Genomic DNA, 21,673 nt, shown 5'->3' on the forward strand with positions numbered 1-21,673 from the left:
CTGGGGGGTGGGGGGCGCAGGGAGGGTGCAGAGGACATTGGAGAACTAGTCTGTGGGCCATGGAAGGGGTTTTGGATTTCGTTTTCCTTGTAGTGGGAAACCACTGGAGAATTATAATCACGGAAGTGACATGATCTGATTTTTATTTTAGAAAGCGCTGATATGGAAACGAACAGGCCAGGAATGAGCCAGTTAAGAGGCTGTGACAGTATTGCATGTGACAGATGTTGGTGGCTAGGATAACAGATACTACAACTAAAACTTTAAAAGTAGGATTAAAAAGTGATAGCAGTTTTAGGTTTTGGAAGAAGGTTAGTGTCTGGACTGCTGGGGAAGTTCTGTGTGGTTAATGGTTGATGCTAGCAGGTGGGTTTTCCGCCACCTTCAGATTGACCTCTGTTCAGGGTATCATGGGTATCCCCACCACCATCAGTCCCAATTTTTAGTTATTTAATTGGCAAAAATCATGCTGTTAAATGAGTTCATTAAAAAAATGTTGATTGTTTAGAAGCATAAGTAATGGAGTCAGGAGAGGAGAGACTATCCTGTTGCTTAAAAAATTAGAATTAAAAAGAGAGTTCCCGTGTGCAAGAAAACATTGCTTTATAAACAATGTAAAGACATAAAAGGCATTGTGTTGGCAAAAATGTGTAAAAACAATAGCTGCTAATTTCACACCCCATGGGATGAGGGAGTATAAATGTGCTTCAGCTTTAGATAACAGAGCTGGATCCACTGGCCAAGTGGGTTCACAGAGCTTTCCCTCCGTCTCTCTGCCACCAGAGGGCTGGCAGGCCAGCCGCCAGTAGAGGTGTTAGCAAAACCTACCGATTTCAGGCTTAATCTTTTCACCTACCTTTTCTTTTTCGGTAATGTGTTCATTATTTGCTGAGCATTACTCTATTCTTTGTCTGCAAATTTTTTGTTTCTAATGCAGCTCGCTTTGTATGGGTGAGATATGGAACGGCACCAAAAATCCGGCACCCTGGAAAGCCAGGGATTTCCACCCTGTGACAAAAGAATGCCGTCTTGACTTCAGAGATTGCCTAATCCCAGCTGTTCTGATAATGTAATTAAGGCTGCCTAATGTCTTTAATTTTGCAACCAGTTTGTGTGAAAAGGAGAATTTGGCACTCTGAAGGCTTAACACTAAATAGCAATCTCAAGACGCCTAATTAGAATTCTCTGACATTAAGCTAATTGGTGAAACTGTATTTCAGCAGCTTAACTTCTTTATTAATTTTTTTTAGCATTTTCATTGAAAATCAATTGATGAGCTGTCAGCATTTTTTCCTTAAATATAATTTGCTCTTTAGTGTTCCTGTCGCAAGCTGGCTGGAAGGCCTAATACTAGCAATGAAAGGTGTTGAATATTATCACCAGCGTTTCATCTCTTTTAATCATTTTACTCTTGACCTAGATAATGTGGCTTATTGTGTGATTTGGCCTTGTAGTTTCCTACTGCCCTGTGAACTGGAGAACGTAATTTCTCTTAAACCAAAAATCTAGAGGGGGAGAAATTTAATGAGGCAGTAGTTCTGTGGAGTGTGCTCTTAATGTTTTACTTGTTTAGGACAAGAGGCGTTTCCTTGCGTTTGAATCGGGGGGCTATGGCGAATTCAGCTGGGATCCAAGAAACTTTGTCATAATTTGAGACACAAAAGTCTAAGTGTAAAGGACTAATTAAAATAGAGCTGAGCCTTTGTGGTTTAGGTTAAGGGCATTTGCTTCTGTTCAGGAGGCTTATTCAAGTTCCTTTTGCCAGTTTCCACAGGAAGTTGCTGCAATGGGCCTCTTCATCCTGCTCACCCCTCTGCACCTGCTTCCATTCCCATATTCTTTCCATGAGTGAAGCTGCTGGGTCTGAGTTGAAGAAAGGATTAAGCTCTCAGAGGAGGAAGTTTTCTTTTTAGAACACTTCTGACATGGTACATTCAAGTCCAAGGTCCTGGCTTTCCTCTCTGCAAAGTTGATTTTAGTAGAAAAGTGGAAGGACATGTCCTAACTTAAGGGGGAAAAGCATAAAATCACATTCCACTTTGGAAATTCTTCAGCAGTTAGCTCGAGGAGAAAACTCATTTGCTTTGAATATCTTCTTCATTATGAGTCCAGAAGCTACCTATGGGTTATAAACATTCAAGAATATAGTCAGTATGGAACTTGGATAATCTTTAGCTTACATGGTTTCGCTGAGTTCAGAATTCCCACTTCAGTAAATAGTGTATATATGATGCCCCCATGATATTACTTTAATGTTTTTTTAGGTGACTTAGATTACAAAGACATCAAGCTTTTTTCTTTCTCTGTAAAGGAAAAAAAAAATGCCTACAAAAGGGAGAAAAAGAAACTAACTCAATTAATTGTACAGAGGCACTGAAGTGTTTGTAGTATCTATTATATTTGATTGTTGAAGAAGCGTACCTGCTGTTTGTTTGTAGTGAGCCACCAGTTTAGTTTTGGGAACTTTTTATAGATGGTATTCTGGTTATCTGTTGCTGTGTTGCATGCTATCCCAAAACTGTGGCTTAAATTAACAACCATTTCATTATACCTCACAGTTTTGTGGGTCAGGAATTCAGGCAGGATTTGGCTGTGTGATTCTTTTGTTTTACATGGTGTTGATGGAGGTCAGTTGGTGGTACTCTGCTATAGGGTGTGGGAAGGGTGGAAGGCTGGTCTTGGCTAGGGCCTGACCTTTCCAGTGTTGTGGCAATGGAGTGGCTCAGGGCTCCAAACGAATGTTTCCTGTGAACAAGGCACAACCAGTACAGCCTTAATGACCTAGTCTTCAGCTTCGTTTATTTCTACCCGATTGGGAAAAATCGGTTACAACCTCCACCCAGATTTGGGGCAGTGGGAAGATTTGGGCCACACTTCTCAATGTGTAGTTCAGGGGTCACCCAGAGATTTGTAAGTTTACATACATAATTGGGGTTTCCTCCCTGTGGTTCTGTCATTTTCCCCTTTCCAGCTGTTGTGGTAGCACAGATCTTTTTTCTCTGGGTCTTCAATCCAGTAAGACTTTGGGTCTCTCTCTGAGTTTTAGCTTCTCAACGTAGCTTTGACCCTTCTTACCAATGTGGCCTCCCCTTAACTGAAAAGCCTTAACAACGGGAAATGCACCCAGTGCCATTCACTTTTGAGACATGTTGGCTTTCCTCCAGTTTCTGCCTGCTTTTAGACGCTCTTCAGTGGCCTCAGATAGTTTTGATATTTTGTCTGGAGTTTATAACTATTAGCAGATGAGCCCATCTGATAGGAGCTTCTCTACCAATTCTGGAAACAGAACTGTTCTTGTCTGTTCTTATGACTTCCTATTACATCCCATTGACTTGGTTTCTGTGGTTATACTATTTCAGATAGTTACCATGGCTTCATATCATTTAATACTTTATTATGTAATTTTTAACATGAAAATAAAAATGTTACATAAAGTTTTGAAGGGTACAAGTAAAATCAACACCCTCAGAGCCACTCTCTGACTTAATAATTCTTAATAATCAACCGTTAATACCGTTCCGTTAACCGGTGTATTTCTTCCTTACTCTGTTTCTCTTTTCCCCTTATCCTGAATTTTTGTACTTTTTTTTATTATATCATCTGAATTTTTAATTTAAAAAATGTAATATATATTATTAAAGTATAAGTTTTGCTTATTTTTGAGTTTTGTAAAAATAGATTCATACCATGTACCTTTTTCTGGAACATTTTCTTCATTCAAACATCGTTCTTAAGATCTGTATTGTTGGGTGTTACTGTACTTCCAGTTTTGTATTATATTCCATTGTATATATGGAATATGATATGATATAGATGATAAATAACACTTTATCCATTCTACCAGTCAAGGCCTTTGTATGATTTCCCTTTTTAAAAAATATTAACATTCATACTTATTTTTTCAGGTGCCCATATGCAAGAGTTTCTACAAATAGGATTGCCAAATCCTAGAGTCAAGTTAAATCTTCAGTTTAACTGGAGAATGTCAAACTAGTTTCCCAAGTATTTGTACATTATACCGTATATGAGTTCCTGATCATCTCCATTCTATGCCTTAGTATCAAACTTTAAAATTTTTGTGGTATTAATTTGCATTTCCTTTATTACGAATGAGGTTGAGCCTCTTTTACGTATGCTTATTGACCATTCCTGTTTTTCCCTCTTTGAAATGCTTTTTGGGTTGTTTGCATTTTCCTTATTGATTTAGAATTTATTTATTTATTTTTTGTAATTCTAGGTTTTGCTGGTGGTTTCCTCATGGTGACTTTCAACTATATATTCCTCTCTATTTCTCTCCTTTAAATTTCTTTTAAACCAGGAATTAAATTGAGAAGCTAGATCAAATTCAAGTTCTTTTTTTTTTTTTGGCTAGAATGCCATTGTACAGTTTGCTGTTATATCCTATCAGGAAGAATATGACTTGTTGTATCTATATTTGGTGCCATGGGAATTGATCACTGGGAATTTGATCCCATGGTGCCATGAGAATTGATCATTGGGATCTTTCTCTCATGTGAGAGAGAGAAATTCCAGGGAAATATCCAGTATTTGGGACCCTGATTCATCTGTGAAGTTCCCCATCAACTTTTCTCCTGATGGTTTTATTTAACAGCTGATGATGATTATTCCATTATGCATTGTTTAATTAGGGCATGGAAAATAGTGATACTTTTTCTGCTTATTTTAGCTAGAATTTTTCAATAAAGAATACTTTTCAGTATCATCTCTTTGGTTTCCCTGAGACATAATTTATATGGAAAAGGCAGAATTAAATGCTTGCTGGATTTTTTTTTAGCCAGTTTACAGAGTATTAATTTAGCTCTCTAGTTACCTCCACAGATGAAGGGTTGTTTTTTTTTCTTTCTATCATCATAAACTTAGGAATTTTAACATTTCAACTTAAGTGTTAGAATTACTGTCTCCATTAAAAAATAATAATAAAAAGCCTGCTAGTTTTTGATAGAGATTGCATTTGAATTTATAGATTTGGGGGAGAATTGACATCTAAATACTGAGTCTTCTAATCCATGAACATAGTATATCTCTGCTATTGAGATTCTCTTAATGTCTCTCAGCTTTTTGTATACTAACCTTGTATCTTACAAGCTTGCTAAACTCATTGGTTCTAGTAGGTTTTTGTTTTTTTTTTTAAGACTCTTCGGGATATTTTTTTATATGGACATACATGGTATCTGCAAGTAATAACAGTTTTCCTTTCCAACACTTACATGTTTTTTTTCTTGCCCTAGTGTACTGAATGGTACCGCCAATACAGTGTTGAGTAGGAGTGGTAAGAATGGGTATTCTGTCCTCTTCCCCAATTTTATAAAGCAAAGCTTTCAGTTTCCTGCTCTTCCCAGTGGTATCTGGCCCCTGCCATGTACGAGTGCAGAATCCTTGACCCAGGCATGTTTCCTGCTCCTCTCCCAGGGAAAGATGGTTTGGCTTCTCCTCCTCTTTCCTCTGGCCTTGTACCTTTTCCTGGAATTGGTGACCAGAGGGTTTGCTGGCCTCCCTCCAGCGGTAGAATGCTGTTGCTTGTTACTAGATATAAGACTTAGGGTGGGAGCAGGGGGGCTTTCCTCTCCACCCTTAGGGACAGATGACTTTTGCTTCTGTCCTTCTCTCAGTGCAGGTCACCTTTGCCCGGAACTATTGGCAGGAGGGTTTCCTGACTTCTCCAGTGACTTAAAGATTTTGCTTCATGTGAGAGAAAGTCCAGGGAAATCAGGTTTTATTGCTTGTTCCAGTGAAGGAATCTTTCTCTGGTCTTTTGCTTTACTTCAGTCTTCCATGAGCATTCCACAGCAAAGAACTTGGGTGTATGGATCCTCTTGTAGGTCTGAGGCTCAGAAGGCATCTAAGCTTCCATGGTAGCCCACATTTGGCTTGTAAGAAGTCCTTAAAATTTTGACTGATTTCTTCTTCTGTGGCAGACTTCATCTCTGTCATGTGTCCCATCTCCCTTGGGAGAGACTGTTACTCTTTGTATTCAGCTCACCTGGGTGCCTTGCAGCCTTACCTCTCTGTTGAACCCCAGAAATGTATGACTTTGTAGTTGATTTATCTGTTTTTGTTATTAGAGTGGAAAAGTATGTTGTCGTGTGACTTTCTGCATCCTACTGGATGTGGAATTTGCAAACTTTCTTAAGCTCTCGACTCCCTCCAAATCCTAGCTTTCCTTCCACCTCTGCTATTCATCTCTTCCATGAAATCATTCATTAATCCTGTTTTCCAATAATCTTACTTAAGGGATTAAACACTTTTTTTTTTTTCTAGCATTGGCTGAACTGTGTCGTTTTGGACTTTACTTTGGTCTCTGTTGCCTTTACATCCTTCTCTGCTTATGTAGACTTATGCCCAGACCATTGGTCTGATGATTGGTGTGAGTGTGTGGTCCAGTTTTCACTGGTCTGGAGAGGAATGAGTAAAGATGGATGATGTGAGTTTTATCAAACAAATTGTATTTACTTTTTTGTGTTTTTCTCTTGAGATTATTTGCTCTGCCATTTTTGATGTTAAAATGTGTTTTTGAAAATGAGATGATGTCAGTACATGGGTGTTTTTTATTTTATAACCTTTTTATTGAGAAACATTACAGACAGAAAAATGCATAAAACATAAATTCCAGCTTAATAAATTGTTATAAAACAAATAGCTTTGTAAATAACACTCAGATTGAAAAATAAAATTTCAACACTTTAGAAGGTCCCCACCCCCAACATATCCCTACTTGATTGAAATCCTCCCCCTCCAAGGTAAGACCCTTAGCCTGATTTTTTTTCTGTAGAGTTTGGCCATCAAATTCTAGTTCAATTTTTGCTGGTTTTGAACTTTATGTAATGGAATCATACTATATATGTATGTGGCTTCTTTCACTCAATACTATGCTTTTAGGATCCAGCCGTGACTTTGTGGTTATTTTTTGTTCATTTTCATTGCTCTATAGTGTTCCATTATTTCGAGTATGCTGCAATTTGTCCAACTAAATTATAACTTGTTTGACTTCAAGTTTATAGCTCATACAAATAATGCTGTGAATATCTCCTGTACTGATGCACATTTCTGTAGGGCTGTGGTTCTCAAGGTGCCCTTCCCCCACCAGCAGCTCCCGGCATCTCCTGGGAACTTGTTAGAAATGCAAATTCTTGGACCTATTGAATTAGAAACTGTAGGGGTGGGGCCAGCAATTTGTGTTTTAACAATCCTTGAGCGTGATTACCATGCATGCAGAAGTTTGAGAAGCACTGCTGTGGGGGTGTACCTGGGGAGGAACTGAGGGGGCTTAGGGAAGACTAGGTTAATGAATGGAAAACTGTCCTCCAAGTAGTTGTAGCAATTTACATTTTTACCAGGGATATAGGAGAGGTCCAAAAGGCACCACATTTTTTGGTGTTGTGAGACTTTTTAATGGTAATTCTTCTCTGCCACTCCCCTTTTGGGTTTTAATTATCTTTATCTGTAAAATTGAAACTTAGGTCACTGATCAGTGAAATCTAAAAGTCTGGAAGTGACTGGTCTAAATGAAATATATTTGAGTACAGAAATTTTGTCATCATTTTTGCTTTACTCCCAGTGCCTAGCATAGTGATAAGCGCATAGAAAAGTACATATTTATCCAGTTGAATTTTAAAATATTTTTTCATTGTTCAGCAGTTTCTCTGTCTCTTTTTTAAAAAGTTTAATAAGGACCTAAAGTTTATCATACAGACTAGCAATGCATTTTGAAAGTTCACTGTATACTTTTTTTTTTTTTTTTTTTTTTTTTTAGCTTTTATCACTCCTTTTTGAAGATTTGTTCAAAAAATTTAATTCTGAAATGAAGAAGATTGCAGACCAGGTGATTCCTAAGCAAAGAGCTGCCCAGTTCGATGTTGTGAAACACATGCGTCAGGACCAGATCACCAATGGCATGGTGAATGCCATTTCCACCGTAAGTCTCCACGCATTTGTTGAGGCTTTTGTAACTTATTTATACCTCTGTTCAGTGGAATGGAAACTGAAAGTACTTCGGGAATGTAGGTGAAAAAATAACGTTTATATTTGGAGGATGTTTACAAATCACACATTTTTGACCTTGAAAGACAGTCCATAGTTTAAATGTTATCACTAGGAATCTTGTTACTGTGTAACTTTATTGCCAAATTATAGTCTATGTTCTATAAGGCCGTAAGAAAATAGACTCTTACATAGAGGAAAAATCTTTTAGTTTAACTGAGAATAGCCCTTCTTTTAAAGGATACTTCTTCCCCTTGTTTTCTGTAATAAAACTGATATATTGCAAGTAGGTTTATTAATGACAGTTTTTGTCCAAAACAATACAAAATGTTTCATTTCATTGTAGGTTTATGTTCCTCGTAGGGCTATCAGCTGTTCCTCACATGAGTGATGAATTCAGGCCTCGGCAGCTGCTGTGTATTCAGGGCCCCTGGCTGTTCATAAAGGGTTATCAGATAGGTTTTTGCTCCCTTTCTTAAAGCATAACAACTATAGGTCTATCTGATGAAGTCTAGTTGTGTTTTGTATGCCAGACATAAAATTAGTTTTATAGATGGGAGTTTGCCCCGACAAAAGGATAATGTGCTAGAACACGTCGATTCCCTTAACAATGACAGAATTAGTGGCAGACTTGCTTCAGTTCTTGTCTTTAGAAACTAGCAGACGGGTCTGTGTGAACCGTCCTTGCCGTGACAGCTACCTCTAACTTGACACGAACTGGGCCTTTGTGCCTATTTAGGCACATTAAACTCTTGTGGCCCGAACTTGTGTGAAAGTAGCTCCCTGGACATTTGAAGAGAAGCCTCCAAAGAGCACTTGAACGCACATCAGTTAGAATTACTTTTCCTCGCTTTCTGACCCATGATTTTCAGGTCCTGATAGCTTTATGGAGTAGTTCTTTTACCCCTTAGGGACACGGCTCTACCTCCCAGAGATAGCCTGCTTATTTGAAAAAGCCTTGTTGTAGGTGTACCCCAGTCTGTAGGCAGCCAGAAAAACTTGTGTTCTCTTCCTAAATTCTGTGTTACTGTAAGTAGAATATTTGCAACAAATACGTTTTCTCAAAAGAGCAATTTTTAGTCTCCTTGTCTGTTTCTCTCCTCTCCCTTCTTGTAATACTCACGCAGAAGACTAGAACAAATCCTCTTGTTGGACACCTTGGCTTCACTTCCCATCTACTTCCCGTTTGCCAGCAGCTGCTGCCTTATTTTAGCTCTGTGTGGAATATTTATTTACCTTCCTCACACCTACTCTCTGGGCATCAGTCCATTTGCTAGTTTACCCTCATTCAGAGCAGAAAAGGAGTTCACTGATGAAGCAATGCAAAAACTTGTGGAATAAATGTGTTTGCTCTGTTTCTTTGCTTTGTAAAATGTACAGAGCTTCTTCCTAGAATTTAACTCTTTTCCATGTTACCAAGAACTCAAAGTTTCTGCAGTGATAGATCTTTACTGTAATGATGATTAAACATTAGTTCGTGAGGGAACTGCCCCAGAGTCACACATTTTAATTCAAACAGATCACCTTATCTCCTTCTGAAACTCTAGCAGTTTTTCTCCGTTAGAGTTTTTAGCTTGGGATCTGTGAGCTCCCCTGTAAGTGAAATGTTTTAAAATTTTGTGTTCATGGTCCTACATGCATTTTTCCCAAGAGAAAAGACACAGCTTTCATCAGATTCTCAAAAGAAAAATGAAGACTCACCGTTTAGCAGATGTAGTCCTTTCTTTTGACTCAGATTATTGAATCAGTGATTTTTTTGACATTTTCTACTTTACTTTCCTACGCATACTCTTTTCTACTGCTAGTTCATGTTACCATGAATTGAAAATTTAATTATTGCTAACCTTCATCTTTAAATTATCTTTCAGAATATTTAATGTATATGTTTATTTGCTACAACTATAAGGTGATAGATTTAATATGATTCAGTATATTGAATGCAAAGGAGATAAACTAAATTTAATGTTGAAGATTTATTTCCTGTGAATCTATTTTAAAATTGACATGACAGCCACAGAGGATACATAATATTTCTTCATATGAATATATATGCAGTTTTTAGCCTTGATTAAGAAGCTTACAGTTTATTCATTATCCCTGATAACTGCTATTGGAGTCATTTTTCTGGTCCTTTTCTATTAGTATATTTTCCTCTAATTAAGACAGATTTTGGAAGACATCCAAATAATGACACATTCCAACATGAAATTATCTCTTTGAGCTTCCAGCTACTTTTACCTTAAAATATGTGTAGAAATTGCCAGTGTTCTGTTAATTAGCTTATTGCTTCCAGTGGAAGTCTCTGGTTGAACTGGCTTGCCAGGATATAATTAGTTCTTCAGACAATAACTGCTATGACATGGTAAGGCTGATACATCACAGCATTCTGGCCTGGTTGCTAGACATAGGTGATATTCATTAAATCCCTAGAGAAATCCTAGGGCGTGACCAGGCTAAATTTTCATTTCAGTTGTGATATTTTGATTCCTGAATATGCACTGTGGCTCTCCTTTCACAAATAGTTCCTGTGATGAACTTCTTAGAGGGGCTGGAAAGTGTCAGGCAACATACAAACGGATCAGGGGTGGCCTTAGGTCTTTTTATATATTTATTTTCTTCTACAGGGAAATTGGTCCCTAAAGAGATTTAAAATGGACCGCCAGGGTGTGACTCAAGTGCTGTCTCGCTTGTCGTATATATCCGCACTGGGCATGATGACAAGAATCTCTTCTCAGTTTGAAAAAACAAGAAAAGTGAGTGGTCCTCGATCCCTCCAGCCATCTCAGTGGGGAATGCTGTGTCCTTCGGACACTCCTGAAGGAGAGGTAAGGGATCTAACGAGTCTCTGCTGTGTCAGAGGTAATATCTGTTGGTGGTGTTCTAATTCTGCCCCTGTTCCCCCCCAGGCCATATCCTTTTTTTGGGTCAGTCACTCTCTGGCAGAGAAAAAATTGATGCAGGCTGTCAGGACGACATCAGCGTCATTCCAAAACCAGTACCTACAGAGGCATTCGATTTAGTACCTCACCTAAATAGAAATATGATCCCAATTTTCTTGTTTTAGCTTATCCCAAGAATCAAACCATGCAATGAAGAGGGGATGAGAATGTGAGGGAAAATTGGGAGGCCCATCATCTTTATTCACGAGGATCTCTTTTTATAAACAACTCCTTATTTTCCTTAGGTGTGCTTGGCGGGCATCAGGTTTTTGCCAGGGCAGCCAACAGGGAGCACAGAACCAAGCAGCTTAAATAGGTTTGCTCCCCCAGCATCACCATTTCTGCATCACGGCCCTTTCTCCTTCATGCTGACCATTGTTGGTTTTACCCGATTCTGTTCGTTGTGAACTGTGAGTTTCCGGAAGAAAGAACCTCGTCAGGTTCACATTCTACCACGAGTTCCTAGCACAGAGCCTTGTCCACAGTAGAGGCCCCTTAGATATATGCTGAATGAATAAATACATTAGTTATTACATGTAAAAGATGTAAGTTCCAAAGAGTAGGAATTTGTTATGACTTGGGAGAGGTGAAAATAGAAGGCCAGGCAGAGTTACAATTCTTTAGAAAATTATCATCTGTCTCCTAATTTATCTTAAACCCTATGGAAATGCACACTACAATTATGCAGCTTGTCACATTTGCATAACTTCTACTTCTTGAGCTTTGGAGCACTGAATTTCCCGGAGATGGCTTCAGCTAACTTGTGCATCACTGTAGCAGATGGTTTTGAAGAATGGAAGACAACCTTTACATGTCCCATGTCTCAACTGTTTTTTTTTTCTTACTTGCTGTGTTATGTCCTTGTTCATATTTCATCTTAGATTTTTGGGGGGTTGTGTAAAAATTCAAAAATATTTTATTTACTTTTCATTTTGAAGAAACTTCAGATGTACACAAAAGTTGCAAAATTGGTACAAAGAATTTCCATAACCCCTCACCTAGATTGTTCAGTTATCAGCCTGATGAAATTAAAATTGATAACAGTATTGTAATCTAAAGATTACAGAATACATTACAGATTATAGAATCTATACCTTATTCAAATCTTGCCACATCCCACCAATGTCTTTTTGCTGACCCAGGATCACCCACTGCTTTAGGTTGCCATGTCTCCTTAATCTCTACTCTGGAGCATTTCTTCGGTCTTGTCTTTGCCTTTTATGACCAAGAAGCTTCTCATGAACCATGAGATCATGACCTGAGCCAAAACCAGGAGTTCGATGCTTAGCCCACTAAGTCACCCGGGTGCCCCATCCTTTACTGTTTTTAGACAGTGTCCTCTTAATGACTGTGACGTTCCGTTGTCTGGGAACAACAACTTATGTAGTCAGCTTTTTTTGAGGATGCATTAAACAATGCCATCATTATTTGCCATTTTAAATAGTACTTCGCTGAGCACTTCTGTGGCTAAATCTAGGTTTATATCCTTGCTTATTACTTTAGGGTAAATTCCTCTGGATATACGTTTTTAAGCCTTTTGTATCATCCCCAAAGTGTCCCCTACAAGGCTGTACTGCTTTATGTTGCTGCCAGCAAAGCGGTGAGCTATTTTCAGACACAAACGGTACTTTGTATTACTAATGGTCATTCTTAGAAATGACTGTCCTTTGCTTTTTAGGCATGTGGTTTGGTTAAAAACTTGGCCCTTATGACACACATCACAACTGACATGGAAGATGGACCCATTGTTAAATTAGCCAGTAACCTGGGAGTAGAAGACGTGAATTTATTATGTGGGGAAGAGCTCTCTTATCCAAATGTGTTTCTTGTCTTCCTCAATGGTGAGTGTATCACAGAGACCTGTTGATCCTGATCAGTCTCTGGGTGGGGAGTAGGAGGGAAGCCATTATTATCCAGGTATTTAAAGGACAAAGGTACTTCAATTCTGGGCCCAGGGGCCTTAATTTAAAGGTAGAAAAAAGTTAACAGAAGTAGTCTAACCCACTGGCCGGGGCATCAGGTGCTGAGGATCCCAGGCCAGAGCTAAAGGTAACGTTGCAGACACTGGCTGCGTCCTGCCCTTCCACAGATAACTGCTAGGCCAAAGTGGAAAAGGCTCAACATGGCCTCTTTAAGTTCAAGTTAAATACCTGAGACATTCTGCAGAAACAGATCAGCCCTGACAGCACGTTGACTTCTATTCAGCCACTCAGTGATGGATTGTCAGCAGCCTGTCGCCAGAGGTCCCTTTTTTTCTGCTCGTGTTCCATTTGCTTCTTTCATCCCCTCTGAGTCCTCCAGAGCCTTGGCAGCAAGCGTGCCTCATCCTTGTGATTTGGTGGCCTGGGTACCTGTCCCGCCACACATCCTGCAGGCTCGTTCTGACCGCCTAGCTCCCGTGCTCTTCTCCCCTTTCCTTCTGTTCAGGGGGCATTAGTCCTTCACTGTGTGGGCAGGTGAGAAGCAAAACAGGGCTGTTCAGTACATCCCAGCGACCGACGCCGAGAGAGCTCTTCCTCTGCAGTGTCGCCCGGGCCCTCTCTGCATCCTCACGCTGACCCCGGGGTGCAGAGTCCATCCTCCTCATTGCACAGATGACGATGATGGAAGAGTGGTTAGTAGGAGCCGGGCAGAGCTCGAAGCGCTTTACGTAGGATCAGGTTCACATTACTTAATCCTCACATCAACCCTTTGGAAGGGATAGAGCCAGTGTTCAAACCCAGGGAGTCTGGACCTCGGATTCATGCCCTCAGCGTGGTGCTGACCAGTGAGGAAAAGGAGGCTAACTTTTGCTACTTCAGCAGGCACGGGGCAGGGCTGCCCTGAGCTGCTCCGCTGTGCTGCTTTCCTACAGCCTATGGACCGGCTGCCTCAGTCAGGAACTGAATTTGCAAATGACTACTCAGTGCTGTTTATCGTCTTTATCAGGTAGATATTTCAAATCAGTATAGATCTGTTTTTCTGCCTGTTGTAAATTTTTCTCTTTCTGCTCAGGTAACATCCTGGGTGTCATTCGGGACCACAAGAAGCTAGTGAACACGTTTCGACTGATGCGAAGAGCAGGATATGTCAATGAATTTGTTTCCATCTCGACAAATCTCACAGATCGATGTGTCTATATTTCCTCTGATGGGGGAAGGTTGTGCAGGTATAAGTTGCTAAAAAGAGTTTTTTAAGTTTACTTCTGAAAGAAATACACTTGTTTTTGTTTTTGAATCCACTTCAACCTGTTTCATTGTCGAGATAAACTTAATTCAGTTAGCAGACCCCTCATGAATATGCATCTGGGTACTGAGGATTCAAAGATTAACAGGAATCTGTCTCTGCCCTCAGCGAGCTCAGTCTGTGGGCAAAGGCAGAAATAAATACTAATAACAACCAACCACGCTAATAATAATGCTAGCTCGCTGTTACTTAGCATTTTATTAGATACGCTATGTGTAAGGCTTTAACTACATTCCACCCTGTGGGTTGGATTATTGTTTTCTTTTTTTTTTTTAATGTTTTTTTTTTTAATGTTTATTTATTTTTGAGACAGAGAGAGACAGAGCATGAAGGAGGGAGGGTCAGAGAAAGGGAGACACAGAATCCGAAACAGGCTCCGGGCTCTGAGCTGTCAGCACAGAGCCCGACGCAGGGCTCGAACTCATGGACCGCGAGATCATGACCTGAGCTGAAGTCGGCCGCTCAACCGACTGAGCCACCCAGGTGCCCCAATTATTGTTTTCATTTAACCAATGAGGAACTGAGTTTTAGGGAGAGTAGATAACTTACCCAAAGCTAGATGGTGGCGGGGTCTGTTTTTCACTTGAAAGTCCTCACAATTCATTTGACTCCAACAATCATGATTTTTACCCACTGTATTCTGTTGCTATGAACTGAACTTTAAAGGATGAGTGGGATTGTGTTCCTTGGATGAAGGAGGAAAGGAGAAATGCTGAGGAATGGCAAGAATAAAAAACGTGGAGGCATGAGGAAGTAGCATTAGGCCCAGTAGAAAGTAGGTGCCTTAAGCCATTCAGTACATCTTAAGGGCCTGTTCTTCACGGGTACTGGCCAGGAGGTGGGGGCACAAAGACGACTATGACAGGGTATCTGGTCTTTGGGGGATATTCGGGGACATCAGCTGAGGATGTTACCTTATTCATAAGCCTCTGTGTTTTACTGTGGCCCTTCATTGTGGACCTCAGGTAGTGTTAGGGCACAAGTTAGTGAGCCAGCAATGGTTGGAGTGGTGAGAAGGGCTTGGGCTTTGAAGTCTGTCACAGCTGAGACTGGGCTGCCATTGTCTGTCCAGCATCCAACTTCTTCCAGTTACCCTCCTCATTTTCCTTTGGAGACTGCTCCTCCCTCTTCTTGGGATGGTCTGTCAGGTACCCTCTCCTGCTCAGCCACAGGTCAGGCACATGACCCAGGTAGACCAGTCACACTCTCTCCTCAGAGGATTTGGATCTCAGATAGAATAGCTCAAGGAAGAAGTGGTTGGAACTGATTCATCCTGATGGCAACACATGCAAGAGACTGCCTGTTACTCCTTCCGTCCTGGATCCTTAGGGTCCGTCGTGAGGCTGGGCATTTCACCATTTTTTCCCCCTAATTTTAGAGCATGAGTGAGGGAGAGAAGGGCAGAAGGGGAGAAGGGGAAAGAGAAAGAGAATATATCTTAAGCAGACTCCATGCTCAGTGTGGAGCCTGACATGGGGCTCAATCCCATGACCCTGCGATCACTACCTGAGTCAAAATCCAGAGTTGGACACTCAAACAACTGAGCCACCCACCACCCACACTCCCCTTTTTTGGGGATTCTTAATCCTTCTAGTAAATTCTTACACTTCCAGTAAATTGCTTTAAATTTTTTGTTTTGTTTTAGTAAGTTCCATTTTTGTGTAAATGAGCCAGAATTGGTTTCTCTTCTTTGCAACCAAAGAACCTGAGGTGATGGACATACCTGAGTTTGAATCCTGACTTCCTACTTACTGACTTGGTGGCTCTGACTTTATTACTTCCCGTGGCTGAAAAAATGTAAATAATAATAATGCCTCCCTAGGATTATCCCAAGAGCTGACTGATAGAAGGTATGGTAAGTGCCTTGTAGGTGCCAGGCTCACATTAGATGCTTATTTGTAGCTATTAACATATTCAATCAGGGGTAGGGAAAACCATGACATTTTCTTAGGTCATTCTGTTTGAGGAGTTTTCTCTTTCCTTACATGCAGTGTATTATGAAATAGTCTGAAAGAAATGAATTCTTTTTTTAGTAGTCATTTTATAATGGCATGACGTAGAGCTGGCAGGATGAACGTGTAAAGTTTATCGAGTGAGTAGAAAGTGAGGGAGGGGCGCCTGGGTGGCTCAGTCGGTTAAGCGTCCAACTTCAGCTCAGGTCATGATCTCACGCCCTGTGAGTTCGAGCCCCGCATCGGGCTCTGTGCTGACAGCTCAGAGCCCGGAGCCTGCTTCGGATTCTGTGTCTCCCTCTTTCTCTGCCCCAACCCTGTTCATGCTCTGTCTCTCTCTCTCTGTCAAAAATAAATTAACATTTTTTTTAAAAAGTGGTTTTTTTTAATAAAATTAAAACAAAAAGAAAGTGAGGGAGCGGAGTGTGACCCTTGCCCTGCACCCGTGTCCGTCCTCACTTGGGCGTCTCTCCGCCTGAGCTCCATGCAGCCCTCGAATGAGGTGGCAGCGTCTCAGCTTCCCTCCCCGGAAGCCAGGATTTCGAGGTAATGTTGATTTCCATGAAAAGTTCACTCAGTTCATTGCTCAGCGACTTGTGTTCCCCTTTTGTAATTGTGTAGCTCTTCTTCTTAACTGTTTAAAAGTGCTCATTAGTCCTCCAGTAGCTATTTGGACTTTCGGGTAGGGCGCACAAGTGTCTGGGGGTGGCTCACTCCCCGCTGTAAGAGCTGCTTATCCAAATAGCGACAGCCCTTGACGTTTCGGTGCCGCGTGCCATCCTTTGTGTCGGCGTCTCCTCGTGGTGGCGAAGCCCTCGGAGGCAAATCACCCCTGACAGTTACAGGTTAATCTACCAGAACGTGGAAGCCAAAAGCTTTCTCTACCTTACACCCATTCTCTCGTTAAGAAGCTCTGTTTTCTTTAAACGTGTAGCCCCTCTTTCGGTTCGTGTGTAGCTTTACGTGACCTGCCAGCGTAGCCCAGCGGTGTCTGTCCAAAATGGAGCCACTCTGAACAGCTGATGTTCATCAGACCTTTGCTACAGAATGCCATTGTTGTCCTCAGTGACAGTTCTCTGCTGCCGACCTCTTGGGTGGTAGATCACATATTCCTATGTGAAATCTTAGGAAATGCCTTTGGTCTGATGCATCTACACGGTTTTTAAAACCAAGACATTAAAGATTTGTTTCCTCTTTCAATCTTACTGAGTATTGTTTTTGCCTTGCCTTTTCATTTAAAACTAAGTATTTCCTAAGACACTTGGGGGAAATACGGTGTGTATATATATGTGTGCACATGCACATATACACACATGGGCTGGTGTGTGTGTCTTTTTGTGTATATGTGGGAGAGAAAATAGGCCTCTGTGCCCTTCACACGTGCAAAGACTACCCGGTGTCCTCAGGCAGTCCAGAAATCAGGTTGATTATATCTCTAGCTTCCTTCATTTTACTGTAGTAAATTTCCTTGCTGACTTAATTCTCCTCTTGAACTACTGTGAATTTGTTATTTTTTTTCCATTCCAGACCCTACATAATTGTTAAGAAACAGAAGCCTGCAGTCACAAATAAACATATGGAAGAGCTGGCTCAGGGGTACAGGTAAATGGCCAAAAGCAAAACTTCTCAATCTCCTTGATACTCATGTATATATGATTTAATCAGCGGTGGCATTTTTTGATCTGAGCTTTTCAGAAAAGTATGTTTTCATTTATAGTCTCTTAATTCCTCTCTACTAAATGTTTCAGCCTTTTAAAACCTATTCCTCTCTATGTGAATTTGCTTAGACTTTGTAAAATATTAGCAGTTTATATTGTGAGGACCACAGGGTGTTGGTGTAAATTAGCACACTGTGAAGTAACAGGGATATGTTGATTTACACATGGTGGGTCTCTCATCACAGGAGCTTTTTAAAGTCCTAGGAGATATTTTCAGAAGTGGGGGCCAGATTGACAAGTGTCATAGATGTTTTACTGTTTTTATTTCAGTGATTTGTGATCACTGTATGATCCAAGAATAACATGTTTCAGGCATCCCAACATAGTGACACTTTCTGGGAGAGAAAGATGCCTTGGGTGTAAATGAAAGCCAGCATCCTCCATTATCGCATGTAAAACACTGCAGTGAAATGCTGTTCAGTCATGTACATGTCACCAATATTTTCCCAGGAATTTTGAAGATTTCTTACATGAGAGTCTGGTTGAATATTTAGATGTGAATGAAGAAAATGATTGTAACATCGCACTCTATGAACATACAATTAATAAGTAAGTAGGATCCATAACAGCCATAATTAAAACCTGTTCTGATTATAGAAAGAGCTTTCTTTTCATCTTTTCTGTTGTGTTCCCTCTTAGTAGGAACTGTTAGAAGTATACTGTCTTATAATAAAGCCTTACCCATCCTTTATCCCACTGTAAGAATATCACACCAGCTGCTAACAGTCTTTAGATTTCATTATCTTTCCATTCATTTTACACTTAGTGTGTATTTTTTGAAAGGAATTGCTTCTCTGATTTTGATATTTGATTACTGTCAAAATTGAACTAAGAGGTCAGGCTACGTTAAAGATGTATTTCTCTCTTCTAGAGAGGACACCTGAATTCTTGTCAGTGCAGGAATTCCAGACGTTATATGTTCTAAGGATGTCTCTAAACTTATGTGCAATATTAACAAAAAAACGGTACTATGTTCACAATGTTTCAAAAATAGTGATATTTTTAGAAGCATCTGTTCTCTTTAGAGGACATTAGAGGACATTCCTAGAACTTCCTGTCTGATGCCCAGGACTGATGATACTGCTTACCTGAAACTGGAATTTTCTCAGTTATATTGTTTAATAGGTAGGAGTTTATTACTGGCACCTGATAACTATTTACGTCTTCAGTCAAGAAAGTACTTTTCTGTTTTCTGCCACCAGATGAAATGTACCACTCCCTTTTTGTCTTATTGTGGTTTAGTAAATAATGCTTTTCAGTCGGAATCTTTATTCCTTAAAGGCGTGACTGTCTCAAAGTACTATTTTTATAGTGTCATGTGAAGACGGAGTGGACATAGAGGAGAACCGTTCTGTAGTAACCCCTGTAGAGAACTGTTCTGTAGTAACCCTGTGAACAGCAGCGCGTCCTTGTCGCTCAGCCTCCACTGCTCTCCTCAGCACCCACATCCAGCGCCGTAGCTCGTCATGTCGACCTCTGCCATATCCCTGCAGTCTGACCTCTTTTCCCCACCTGCACCTACCATGCCAGTCCAGGCTGCTGCCATTACCTGCCCGGGGCCTCGCAAAAGGCTCCTGACTCTATGGCACTACTTCCCACACAGTCTGTTCTTAATAGATGAAAGTGGTCTTTTCCCGACTCTTCTCAAACCCCCAGCGGCTTTCCCTCTCCCTTGGAAGTCCTTGCAGAGGCTTCAAGTTCCTGCACCATCTGCCTGCCCCACCTGGTGCCTGCAGCATCCTCTCCTCCCCCTCCTCCCTCACTCTGTTTAACCACACTGGGCTCTTCACACCTCAGGCATGCTTCTGCCTCAGTACCTTTGCGCTGGCCGTTCCCTCGTCTGGAACACTCATACCCCGCATGGCTCACTCTTTCAGCTCCCCCAGGTCTTCTCTCGGGTGTCACCTTCTCCGTGCTTTTTCCTGATGACCCCATTTAGAATAGAAACCTCTCCTCTGTGCACACCCCTCTTCACTGCTTTATTTTTCTCGTGCTTATTACCTTACAATAAAATCTGTGAAATGTGTATTTTATTGATTTATCTGTGTATTTATCTTTCCACTAGAAGCTTCACAAAGGCAGGGATTTTTCTCTGTCTTGTTTGCTGTGATAAGGGAATGCAGCCATTAGAATCAGTACTACCCAATCACCAAGCTGACCCATACATCAAATTCATTTTATTTTAAAAATAGAAAAAAATTGACATCCTGTAATTCATACTTACGATTTTTTTTTAAGTGTAGACAAGCATAAAGTAAAAAGAATGAATCTCCTTCCTTCCCCATCCCACCAAACTCCAGCCTCCAGATGTAATCAGTGCTAATGGTTTAATGTACTCTTTCAGATTTTTTTCGAAGGGAATACAAACATACCTACACGGTCACTCACAGTGTATGGGACCAAGGCAGCATAGTTTATGTTTAAACTTGATTTAAACCTACCATCATTACCAACTTCATCATTCTGAACATTTTTTTATATTAGCATATGTATATATACCTATATAAATATATTACTTTAGTTTCTTTATATTACATTGACTACACATAAATAGTTTATTTAACCTGTTGTTGAATATTTAGGCTGTTTTCTGACTTTTCTGCTGTTGCAAACAACAGGTTACAGAATCTTGATTTGAGCTAAATTTAAGGCCGTTATGCACATTGACTAGAAAGTCTCCTATTTCCTGTTCAGGACAGAAGATTGTGGTGGTTTTAATTTCAAATAATAGTATTCCTTTTTGTTTTATAGAAGTCAAAATCAGAGCATTTGACTTTGAATAATTATCAGAAGATACATGATCTTAGATGTATTGTTATGAAAAGGTCTTTACCTTCTTCATTTTCAGCTTCAATCTGCATAGTTTTTATTTACACGAAGAAATTGGCCCATATTTCAAATTGGCCAATATTTAAACAAAACTGTACATTTAAAACAAACTGTTATTGTAAGCCATAAAATGTCATTATAAGCAGTTTCTCTTTTAAATAAAACAAAACAAAACCTAGAGCCCTTTCCGTCTCTGCCGACAAAGGCCTAACATGTCTGAGAGAGTTGGGGTTCTGCCAGGTCATAAGGTCAAAACTGTGTTCTTCAAACCAAGAGCCACATGGAAAGCATTCTCTCCAACCAAGCTAGGAACATAATTCATATGTGTACTGGAGAAAAAAAAAAAAAACAAAAAACCCATGATGGATGACTGGATAAGTGGGAAATCTTTTGCCATGTGCATTGCAACTAATTTTCCACAATGGGTTGGCCTATTTTGGAAATCACTTCACAGGTACTATAAACCATTGACATTATTTTTTTTTTCTTAGTTTATTTATTTTTTGAGAGAGAGAGCAGGGGAGGGGCAGAGAGAGAAGGAGAGAGTATCCCAAGCAGGCTCCACGCTGTCAGTGCAGAGCACGATGTGGGGTTCAAACTCAGGAACCAGGAGATCATGACCCGAGCTGAAATCAAGAGGCAGATGCTTGGGCGCCTGGGTGGCACAGTCGGTTAAGCGTCCGACTTCAGCCAGGTCACGATCTCGCGGTCCGTGGGTTCGAGCCCCGCGTCAGGCTCTGGGCTGATGGCTCAGAGCCTGGAGCCTGTTTCCGATTCTGTGTCTCCCTCTCTCTCTGCCCCTCCCCCATTCATGCTCTGTCTCTCTCTGTCCCAAAAATAAATTAAAAAAAAAAAAAACAAAAACAACATTGAAAAGAGGCAGATGCTTAACCCACTGAGCCACCCAGGTGCCCCAGCCATTGAAATGACTAAAATTATGTCTTAGAAATGCTTGAGGAAGGAATAGAGGATCAGCAAAGACCACAGACACTGGATGTGATGTCTGTTACTT

General features: G+C 40.5%; 1 protein-coding gene across 5 annotated transcripts in view; it reads left to right on the forward strand.

The window, feature by feature from the left end:
• Window positions 1-21,673, forward strand: part of POLR3B (RNA polymerase III subunit B) — a 103,615-nt gene that overhangs the window by 34,463 nt on the left and 47,479 nt on the right. For all 5 annotated transcript variants that reach the window (XM_003989200.6, XM_023257401.2, XM_045062262.1 and 2 more), the window contains exons 13-18: window positions 7,772-7,933; window positions 10,623-10,823; window positions 12,616-12,778; window positions 13,932-14,085; window positions 17,642-17,716; window positions 18,283-18,381. In XM_003989200.6, coding sequence (XP_003989249.3) covers window positions 7,772-7,933; window positions 10,623-10,823; window positions 12,616-12,778; window positions 13,932-14,085; window positions 17,642-17,716; window positions 18,283-18,381 — 854 coding nt within the window. The remainder of the gene's footprint in view (window positions 1-7,771; window positions 7,934-10,622; window positions 10,824-12,615; window positions 12,779-13,931; window positions 14,086-17,641; window positions 17,717-18,282; window positions 18,382-21,673) is intronic.

This window comes from Felis catus, chromosome B4 (genome assembly GCF_018350175.1).
Source record: "Felis catus isolate Fca126 chromosome B4, F.catus_Fca126_mat1.0, whole genome shotgun sequence".
NCBI classification, from domain to species: domain Eukaryota; kingdom Metazoa; phylum Chordata; class Mammalia; order Carnivora; family Felidae; genus Felis; species Felis catus.